Genomic DNA, 11,134 nt, shown 5'->3' on the forward strand with positions numbered 1-11,134 from the left:
GCTGTATCGCTCTCGAGATAGCTCCTCTGGGCTTCTGTCAGTCAGCAGTACTCCAATATTCTTCCCGGCACCCGGCGCCAGACACATCCTCGGTCCTCCACAGTCTTCCTTCGTCACTGTCCAGCTTTGGACAGCGTGGGAGGCGATTGAAGATGGCTGGGGTTCCTCAAAGGGACTCCATGGCTCTTTAGCATGCTGCACAGGCCTGTGTGGCCATCCTTCTCAGCGCGATGTGCCATCTGGTTGCGCCGCCGAGAGAACTCCAGCCTTTCCCCTCCATGAGGATGTGGTCTGTTGGTGCAGCAGTGAGGAGTGGGTGTTCTGGGCATTGAGTTGTAATCCGTCCTGAAGGCTGCGTTCCTTGATCTCCATCCCAAAGCCCAAGTCCTCCTTGCCCTCAGCAGGCAAGGTGGTGCCATCTACCCATCCCAGTGCCATCCCAAGGTGGTGTCATCTACCCATCCCAGGTGCCATCCCAAGGTGGTGCCATCTACCTATCCCAGGTGCCATCCCAAGGTGGTGCCATCTACCTATCCCAGGTGGCATCCCAAGGTGGTGCCATCTACCCATCCCAGTGCCATCCCAAGGTGGTGTCATCTACCCATCCCAGGTGCCATCCCAAGGTGGTGCCATCTACCCATCCCAGGTGTCATCCCAAGGTGGTGCCATCTACCCATCCCAGGTGGCATCCCAAGGTGGTGCCATCTACCTATCCCAGGTGGCATCCCAAGGTGGTGCCATCGACCCATCCCAGGTGGCATCCCAAGGTGGTGCCATCGACCTATCCCAGGTGACTAAAGAGCCTACCCTCCTGATCCCGCATGCTTCTCCCTGGGGTCCCGCTTCTTGATTCCGGGCTCAGCATCCAGATTGAATAAGTCTGGTGAGAGGGTACAGCCCTGTCGGAGGCCTTTCCTGGTTTAAACCAGGTCTCTCCTTGGTTTTCGCTGGTCAGTCAGCGGCCAGGTCTTCCAAGCTTCTCGGCACAGACAAGTGAGTGCTTCCGGCGCTGCACTGGCGGCTGAAACACCTCGGTGGCCAGTCCTTCGGTGCTGGGAGCTTTGCTCGTGGCTGATGAGCCTCTTCCTTCTGTGCGATTGCTTCTCGCGCCTATGTGGCCGCTGGACATGGCGCTGTCAGCCTGCTCCCCCTGCTCCCCCGACTCTGTGTATTCCTCCCCGCCATCTTTGGGTGTTTCCTATTGGTCCACAGCATCCTTCAATTCTGTAACCCGAGCCTTGCCTTTTCCCTCTCCTTTCTTTCAGCTTCACTGGTGCTGAGAGAGTTCTTCAATTTTGGATTTCTAATCCCAGATCTTTACACATTTGATCATAATACTCAAGCTGCCCTTTACACATTTCTGCTCGGCTCTCTTATATCACCATTCCCACGTTAGGAGGTTTTATTTTCCTTCCCACCATGCTCTCGTGGTGATAAAAGCTTCTGCAGCTCCCAGCTGCACCGCCTCTCCTTGAGACTGGTTCTGGTAAAAGGCCTTACTTTCCTCTCCTTGCTAGAAGGTCATCGATTCAAACCATGCCTCAAGTCTCCGAGTTTATGTTCCCAAATTGCTGAGGGCCGGGCGGGTCATTTTAAGGAACAGTCACCACAGCCTGGGTTAGGGGTGTGCTCATGAAGAATGAGGGGCTCTTCCTGAGCCCCCATCCCACCAGCAAGCCTCCCGGGGACGTTCGCCCTGGTTGACGTGCTGGCACTAAAGGTCTTTGGGAAGTCTGCATTCTTGTTTGCTCTCTTGGTGGGTGGCCAGAGGCACCCAGCAGCACCGGGAAGGAGAGGCCCTGGGAGGTGGCCCTGTCTCCACTCTCCCTGGGAATTTCCATCTTTGTGGACCTATGTGAGGGGGGGGGGGGGGGGGCTGAGTCGAGGAACGGGTGTCCATCTGTATGTCAGATGCCCTGCAGCATCTTTATCTTATGAGGGTTGGAAGGGGAGCAAGTACCCCCTTACTTCCCCTGGAGGTCCTATACACTCCTTCCTTGGGCCCCAGGGGTGCAGGGTGAGTGGCCTTGGGTCCCAGGGCTGCAGGGGACCTTGCATGGAGGGGGTGCAGCTGGCTAGAGAGGCAGAACTGGAGCTGCAGGCCTGCAGGCAGGGCCGGGGACAGCCACTGCTCGGGGCTTCTCCGTGACTGTGGGGGGTGGGTGTCAGGGCTGCCCATCTCAGAGACATGCTCCGGCTCCCAAGCTCTCACCGCCATCCCACCGCCGGTCCCTCCTGTGGCCCTGCCAGTGTCCAAGGTCATTTGGATGGTGTCTCTGGCAAAGCAACACCAGCAGAGTCCGAGCTGAGGCAGCCCTGTGCTCCACAGGGTCTCCGGGCCTGCTCCCAGGGAAGGGCCTCCCCAAGACTTCCCTCCGTGCTGCCCTGGGCAGACTGGAACCCTCAGCCTCTCAGAGTGCAGCTGAGCACCGACAATCTGCACTCCTCTTCCTTCCTGCAATGCATGCTCAGGGATGCCATGTGCAGCCCTCAGCACTGTGTGCGCGCGCGCGCGCGTGCATGTGTGTGTCTGTGCGTGAGAGCATCCATGTGCCTGTATGTTTGCGTGTGTGCATGTGTCTCTATGTGTGCATGTGTGTGCATGTGTATGCATGTGTATGCATGTGTGTGTGTGTGTGCAGGCCAGCTTAAAGTACAAGCTTTCAGCCAATGGACGTAAATCCACTCTTGTGTTCTGAACTTGAGGCTTGTTGTTTTATGGGAAGAAGACCCCAAATGCGAGAATACTTTAGAGCGGCCCCGTTAGGAAGCCTGCATCAGACAAAGACCAAGCATCTGGGGCGGGAGTCCATCAGCAGGAGGCCACGGGGGTGTCCAAGAAGGCACTGCCACATGGCCAGTGGTCAGCAACCTCTGCCAGCAACCAGAGTCAGAACCTCTGTAGAGACACAAGGGGCCCGCAGCCCTCCAGGCTGAGTGGCCCAGAGGCAGCTGGGCAGTGTGTGTGAGGACGTGGGTGGCTGCCCCCCAGGAGCCCTTGACCTGAACCTCCCTGTTGCCCTCTGTAGGTGGGGGCCTCGGCAGCCTGAAGCCGGCCCGCAGCGGCCCCGCCATCACTATTGCAGCTGCAGCTGCCACCCTGGTCTCGGCGGACTCAGAGGGGCTCCGGAGTCTGTCTCCTGCTAGCGTCCAGCCCTGCCACGTCCTGACCTTGGCGCCCATCAAGATACCCCTGAGGAGCATCCCCTTCTCAGGTAAGTGCCTGCATGCTGTGTCGATACCTGTTGGCTTGGGGTCAGGTGGGGCATCCCAGCCTGAGCCATTCTGTGAGGATGTCTGACCCTCTTATTGCCCACCTGTGCCTGCTTCCCGTGAGCCAGGCTTGTATTCTCAGCCACCAAGTTCTGCCATCTGGCCGAGCCCAGTGTTTCTGTGTGGACAAAGGACATGGGCCTCAAGAGTCTCTTGGTCTGGCCTGCAGGGCAAGCTCTGTGCAGTGGGCCCTGTGCACGCGGAGCCAGGCACCTGTGCACACCTGGCTCAACCCTGTGCTCCTGGGGCTGAGGACCCAGCCTGAGCCCCTCAGGAGCTCATGTGACCTGGTAGTACCCAGCGGGAGCTACCATGGGCTCCATCAGCTCATTTAACATCTGGGGTCCACTCCTGGGCTTTCTGGTGCATGGATAAGTGGCTCAGGAGCAGGGATGTTCAATCTCAGGGGTGTCCTGAGGGGCTGTGCTGTCCACTTGAGTCTGCCTCCCAGTGGCCGAGCCTCCCCTATGGCCAGGACCTTTGTGGTGGGAGCAGGCGGGCTCCCAGTGGCCAGAGTCGGAGGGCCTGAGTCAAGCTGTGTCCTCCCAGCAGGGGTGCATCGGTCTGGGCACCCTCGGAGGCAGGAGTGATGTTGCCCCTTGTTGGGTTCTCGGGGAGGCTCTGGGTTCTTGACCCCCGGCTCGTGGTGCACATGGTGGTGCACAAGGTGGTACCTTGTCTGTGATTGCACAGTAGGAAGACGGGGGGGATGCCTCTGGGCCCCTCCTGTGTTTGGACTGTTTGGGGTTATTCACACAGCTCGGTCTGAACCCTGGCTGTTCTGTGTGTTTGTGTGTGCACGCTCGCAGGGTGTGTGTGTGGACCAGTCACTCAGGCCCCTCTGACTTGCCCTCCGCATGAGTGTGCCTGTGCTTGGGGTGTGCAGGGGAAGCCCGCGGGCATGTTGGTCATCTGGGAGTGCCAGTCACAGCCACGGGCCATCGCGCTGACACGCCACCCCTGGACAAGGATTACGGACAGACTTGCTGTTTCTGAGACAATGGCTCTTAGAAGGAGTTCAGACCATTTGTCCCCGGGGGACATCTCCGATTCATACGGTGACAGGAGGGCAGGCGTCTTCCGAGCCTGCGTGTTGGACGATTCCAGACTCAGGCTTGTCAGAGTGCACGCAGGCCAGCACCAGCATTGTCTGGCTTGTCGATAACTGCCCATCAGAAAGATGGAGGGGCATTGACTGGACTACGCCCAGGGCCGCTGTGGACCCGCCGCAGCTGCAGGAGACACTGGATCCCTGGAACCATCCAGGCTGTGGTGGCAGGTGGGCTCCCCAAGGACAGGGCCCCTGGGTTTCTCGGCAGGGTGACCACTCAGCGGCCCAGTCAGTCCCTGCGCCCCCCTCTGAAGTGAGGCGGCCATGCTCACTGAGAGAGCCATGCTCACGTTTCCCTCGGGCGCACGTGGAGAGCCAAGACGTGGGAGTTGGGGTGCGGGGGGTGGGGTGCTGGGGGCGAGAGGGGGCAGGGGGCGTGGTTTTCCGTCTCAGGGCTTGACGTTGTTTTCATCCACTTTTTAGCCAGTTGGGCTTCCACAGCTCAGGAGGGCTGGTGGGCAGGGCATCATCGTGCCCCTTTGGGGGTGCTGGGCATGGCAGGAGAGCGGCAGCATTCCAGGGTGTGGTTAGGGTCGAGGGACAGCCTGGGACCAGCCACAGTCAGGACTTCCAGCTGAACTCAGGTCTCCATAAAGTTTGCTTTGCATTCAGATCGATCGGTTAAAAGCATAGGACCACCAATTTACCCGTTTTTACCCAGCAGGTAGCCACTCCACTGTCAACCAGCAGCCTGCCATCCGGGCTGTAAAGTCAGGCCACCTGCACAGCCTGGGTCTTGCTCTGTGGCTGGAAGGGCAGCCCTGACTCACCATGATCCCATGCACCTCCGTGCCCCTGCCCCTCCCACCATCGGGTGCTCTCTTGAAGTAGAGTGTAGGTCTCTCTTCCTAGTGCCTCTGAGTCTGGAGGCTCCGTGAAACCTGCTGAGCACTTCACGGATCTCAGCCGCATGAACCCCCGAGCTGATGCTGATGGCTGTGTGCGAGGTGCCGTGGTGGGGGCGAAACTGGGTCTGGGGCACGGGAGGATGATTCCCCCAGTGAACCATCCACTCTTTGGTGAGTGTCCCCACCCAGGGGGGCTGCTCCCCAGGGGTCATGTTGCAATGCCTGGGTACAATGTTGGTAGTTGCAACCAATGCAGGGGCCACCACTCCTGGCACCTCATGGGCAGAGCCCAGGGCGGCTGCTAAACACCCAACAAAGCACAGAGTGGCTGACAGGAAGAAGGTGGGTCTAGCCCTGGCGCTGGTGGCACCTCATTGAACCCACCTATGAGCTCAGGTTCGGTTTTCTGGAGCCGCAAACCAGTGACGCATGTATATATGCACAGACACAGGACATGACACAGTTGCAGAGGCAGACAAGCTCGGAGTGTGAGGTCAGATGTCAGGCTGTGGCTTTGCTTTGCTTGTGTAGTGACCGTCAAGGGCTGATGGACCCAACATGGCGTGTCAGATGACAACTGGCTGCCAGCTGCCAAGGTGAAAGAATCAAAGGTCAGCAGGTAAGATGGTAAAACTGCCGACAGCTCCCAGGATCGGCAGACAGCACAGCAGGCTGCTGGTTTAAGTCTAAGGGGGATGAGGCACCACACGCAGGATCCACACGCAGCAGAAAGCAAGCCCGCTCTCCCACCGTGTCTCTTTGTACTAGAATCTGCTCCCCCTTCTGAGATCTCATCCTGGGGCATCACAACATCTTAGCTCTCACACCCTTGAATTCTGGCCCAGCCAGTTGACACCAAGCAGTGGTGGTCACACGCACTCACCATGGAAACCTATACTGGGGGCTGATGACTCAGACATGCAGACCTGCCTCGTACCCTGACGGGAACGGGCTCCGTGCTGGGCAGAAAGGCCAGCCTTGCTTTATGCGATTTCCTTGCAAATGCTTCACAGGGACTGTGGCTCTGCACACTGGGGTTTGTGGCAGCCTGGGTCCAGCAAGGCCTCCTCCTCACCACAGGCAGTCACTTTGGGACTCTGTGTCATGTGTTGGGAAATGTTCAAGTTCCTTCATAAAGCTGACTCACCGGTGAATAGACTGGTCCCGTGTAAACAGGGCTCTGTGTGCACCCTGGAAGCCAGCCAGCTGCGTGCCTGGCCCGCGGCGGCCCTCATTGCTAGCATATCTCACAGGTCACCTGCAAGTCACTCCGAGCTTCACGCAGGAAGCCCTGTAGCATTGAATCCTCCTGCGCACAGCTCCAGGTTCAACAATGAACTCGGGGTTCTCCCTCAGACGGATGTTGGCACAGCGTGCAGAGTGAGTCTGATTCTGCTGCATGGACCCGCACGTAAGGGGCCTCTTAACTGGCCCCTTGCTGACAACTGTTGTTTCATGCCTGTCCCTCTGTCCTGTTACCCATGTTGCCGTGACACACTAAGTCACATGGAGAGGCAGACACGCAAACATGTGTGGTAAGAGGCCAGCTTTGTGTTGGGTGCTGTTGTAACACACAAAATCTGTGGTGGCGTGGTGGTTTCTGCATTGGGCTGCTCGTAATCAGCAGTTCAAACCCACCAACCGATCTGTAGCAGAAGGACGAGGCTTTTCTACTTGAGTGAGAGCTACAGCCTCAGAACCCACAGGAGCAGCTCTATTCTGCCCCAAAGGAGCGCTAGAAGTTGGACTAGACTTTGTGACAGCGAGGGAGGGAATGAGCTGTAAGGCCCACAGGTGGGCTACCTGAGAGGACAGCTGTTTACCTTCTCATGGATCAGGAGGTGAAAAACCTGAAATTAACCTCGGGGTCCAGGGAGAGTTTATCTTTTCTGTTCGCTGGGGGGTGGGCTGGGGGGGATCCTTGTCTGGTTTCCCCAGCCCTGAGGCAACCCTAAGCTGCTTCCTGGTCGTCGTGTGCTCTCTGCCTCCCCTTGATTGTCCTGTCTTGTCTCTGTGTCTAGGTTGTCCTGTTGCTAGGTGCCATCAAGTCAGCGGTCACTCAGAGACCCGGTGGTCAAGAACACAAAACACTGCCTGGTCCTTGGCCAGCCTCACAATTGTTGGAAATACACCTGATTTAAAGTCTTCTCCTTTTCTCAGACCCCTCTACTTTACCAAGCAGGATGTCTTTCCCAGGGACTGGTCCTTCCTGAGTGTGCTAGGCCGGGTTCTCTAGAGAAACAAAGACAGTGATGCTTGTATGTGCATGTAGACAGAAAGAGATTTATTTCAAGAGATGGTCACACAGTTGTCCAGTCCAGTTCAAGTCTGTGGGTCAGAGGGTAAGCTGGAGGCAGCTCCTGACTCCTGTACCTGCAGGAACCAGCAAGCAGAAGGCCACAGGCTGGTGGACGCAGAGTTGAATGAATCCAAGGTCAACAGTCTGCTGACGGCCCCTGGGACCGGCAAGCCCTATGAAGTGATGGGAGACGCAGGTCCAGTAGAAGGGATCTGTCTTCCCCAAGACTGTTTAACAAGGAGCAGGCCACACCCTCTTGCTGCTGCTGCGAGGTGCTCTCTAGCAGGCTCTGACCTATAGCCACCCTCCGCACAGCAGAGTTCAACGCTGCCAGGTCCTGTCATCCTCACACTCGTTCTTGTTTGAGCTCCGGGCTGGGGCCTCTGTATCAGTCCGTCTTGTCTGGAGCCTTCCTCTTGTTGCTGCCCCGCTGCTTTGCCAAGCAAGGTGTCCTCGAGGGGTGGTCTCTCCAGATAACACGTCCAAAGTACAAGGGACAAAGTCTTGCCATCCTTGCATTTTTAAAATCACTTTATTAGGGCATCCTTGCATCTAAGGAGCATTCTGGCTTTTCCTTCTTCCAAGACAGACTTGCTGGCCCTTTGGGCAGTCCACAGTACTTTCAATATTCTTCTCCAGCACCGCAGTTCACATGCTCGATTCCGCTCCGGTCTTCCTGGTTCAAGGCCCGCATTTCCCGCGCATAAGACAGGATTGAGAACACAATGGCTTGAGTCAGGTGCACTGTAGCCCTCAAAAGCCCTCTTTGCTTGTCCACACTTTAGAGAGCTCTCGTGCAGCAGATTTATCCAATGCAGTGTGTCCTTTGATCTCTTGACCGCTGCTTCCACAAGCACGGGTTGTGGACCCAAGCAAGACGAGATCCTTGACAATTCAGCCTTCTCTCGGTTTATCCTGATGTCACCTACGGGTCCAGTGTGAGGGTTCTGGTCTTCCTCACATGGAGTTGTCACCCATACTGACGGCTGCAGTCCTTGATTTTCGTTGGCATGTCCAAGTCATCTGCATGTTGCAGGCTGTTAATAAGCCTCCCTCTAGCCCGATGCCACACTCTTCTTCATAGTTCAGCATACAGCTTGCATGACTATGGTGAGAGGCTACAACAGCAACACACCCCTTTCCTGATTGTAAACCCAGTGGCATTCTCCTGTTCTGTTCGTGCCACTGCCTCTTGATCTAGTAGAGGTTCCGCCTGAGCACATGCAGTGCCTGGAATTCCCTGCATCTCACAGGTTGTTAGGACCCACACTGCCAAAGGCCTTGGCATGGTCCATGAAGCACACGTCAGCATCTCTCTGGTCTTCTTCGCTTTGAATCAAGAGCCACCTGACCTCAGCAATGACACCCCTTGTTCCACACCCTCTTCTGCATAAAGGGGTGAGGCAGGAGAAAGAGAGAAGGTCCCCTGTTCGGAACACGCCTGCTTAAACCTGCCGTCTCCATTTACTGAGATCCCCAGCCGATACCTGGTACCCCTCATCTCCCGGAGATCATTTGACCCTCCCTCTGCCTGGATCCAGGAGGCCTTGGCAGAGGCTGAAGGGAGGAGCCGATAGCTGTGGACTGTCCTTCAGGCAGCACGCAGGACGTTCGCATTGCCGTGGGGCAGGCCCCCCCTTCGTGTCCACGCGTAACCCATGCGGAGGGCTGCACTCTGACTCCACAATGAACGACTTCAAGTCCCCTTGCCTTTCTCAAGCAGGGTGGTGTCCTCAGAGGACCCTGAGGCCAAGGCTCATCCTTCTGCAGCCCAGCTCTCGGCTACGTTTGAGCGGGCAGATAGAACACGTGTGGAGGGAAGTAAGGTCCCGTTTCGAAAGAGGGACAACCAGGATGCCCCTTAGAATGGAGGATGGTGGGACTTCCTGTGGACGTGCTGCTGGGAGGGGCCGGCACTGGAGAAGGACCTCTTGCTTGGCCAAGGGGCGGGTCATGGGCGAGGAGGAAGGCCCTCCAGGAGGTGGACCAATGATCCTGAGGACGACGCAGGACCAGCAGCGTTTGATTCTGCTGCACGCGAGGTCGCTGCTGTGAGTCAGGACTGACTCAGGGCAGTGCCCACCAGGAGGGCAGATTCCAGCAGGCTTTTGCAGTTTGGGCTCAGCTTTTTAATGTGTGGTTTCTTGGCTGAAATTAATAATAAAGAAAGAAAGAAAGCAAGCAAGCCCTGGAAATGAGAGTAGGGCGTCTGTGATCCACTTTCTTCTTTGAAGGCAGTGAACCCTCCAGCAGTTCCCTTGGCCCTGGCCGCTCTCCAGGCCACGCAGCGCTGGGCCCAAGGGCTGTTCATCTACCAGGATGCTCTCTGCCGTGTGGCTGGGATCAGCGGGTGGGGCAGGAGGCAGCAGAGCTGGGGGACCCACAGCAGGGTCAGAGGGCACTGCAGTCCCCCCCACAGTCGGCAGCCTGGGTGCCCTTCCACTCGGGCTTGTGAAGGCTGGACAAGAGTGGCCACACAGAGGCGATTGGTCCTCGATTCTCCTTTGCCTGCGGCTCTCAGCAGCGGGCTACCTGTCCCCTCTCCCACTCCCAAGGTTAAGCATGGAGCACGTCTGAAGGCTCACGTCATGTGGCCTGAGCGTGCTCTTCTCTTCTGAGAACACGCGGTTTAGCAGGTGGAATGTAGAACGCACAGAGAAGGGTTTGCCTACAGGAATAGAAACAGGTCCCTCTGCACTGGCTCCACCTGACTGCAACCAGTGGGCACACAGTGACTCCGTTCAAACTGCCAGGCGATACACTGGCTCATTAATGGGTCCTGGACACTCGGCAGGTGCCCCGTGGCCAAGGTTCATAAGGTCACCATCCCCACCAGGGGAAACGGGTGTGGGGCTCCTGTTGGAACCCGGCATTTGCTTTTGAACTTGGGGCACTGGTGTGCTACCTGGGGCCTCGAAGAGCGAGTCGCTATGGAGATCGAATATTAAAACTCCATCTGCCCTGGAAACCGTTTACCACCTGTTCTGCTTCCAGAACTGCATAATGGTGTAAATGCCACGTTTTGTCCCGACAAATAACAGCTGGAGGTGACTCCTTCTTGCCATCAGTAACTTCCCAGCCAGGCGGCAACACTTCCGAGACATCTCCATGCCGGCTTTGCCTGGCACCCTTTCCGGAGGCGATACACTGGCTCATTAATGGGTCCTGGACACTCGGCAGTGCTGCTAACAGCTGCCACCCCCTGCCAAGGGGGACGGAGTCTCCCTCCTCTTCCCCCACCTTTTTGGTTAATGTTTCTTCCTCCGCTGTCAGCACACATAAAACCCGGCAAGGGCACGTTGGCAAATCCCCCTGGAAGGCCTGGAGCTTGGCTGGCTTTGGAGAATGACAAAGGATCCGTGGTGTCGGGAGGGCACTGCTCGTGGTGGAAGCCCCGAGGGGGTGGAACAAGTGAGAAGCTGTGGCCGCTCTTGTTGGTGCCTCTGGACTTGGGTTCTACAGTCCTTGGTTCATGGAGGAGGCCTTGCCTACAGCGGAACCCTACATCCACCCTGAGTCTCCATCTAATGGCAGATACCACTGAGGGTAGTGGCAGCTGACCATAGCACCGGCAACGTGGTGGGGCCCAGACAAGCTCCTCTC

At 57.3% G+C, this 11,134-nt stretch overlaps 1 protein-coding gene across 1 annotated transcript in view; it reads left to right on the forward strand.

Moving 5' to 3' along the window:
* TCERG1L (transcription elongation regulator 1 like) overlaps positions 1-11,134 on the forward strand; it is a 147,574-nt gene that overhangs the window by 30,735 nt on the left and 105,705 nt on the right. Inside the window, exon 3 of the mRNA XM_045291374.1 lies at positions 3,030-3,215. Coding sequence (XP_045147309.1) covers positions 3,030-3,215 — 186 coding nt within the window. The remainder of the gene's footprint in view (positions 1-3,029; positions 3,216-11,134) is intronic.

This window comes from Echinops telfairi, unplaced genomic scaffold (genome assembly GCF_000313985.2).
Source record: "Echinops telfairi isolate 266 unplaced genomic scaffold, ASM31398v2 ScPeMD7_70;HRSCAF=299, whole genome shotgun sequence".
In the NCBI taxonomy this organism is placed as follows: Eukaryota; Metazoa; Chordata; class Mammalia; order Afrosoricida; family Tenrecidae; genus Echinops; species Echinops telfairi.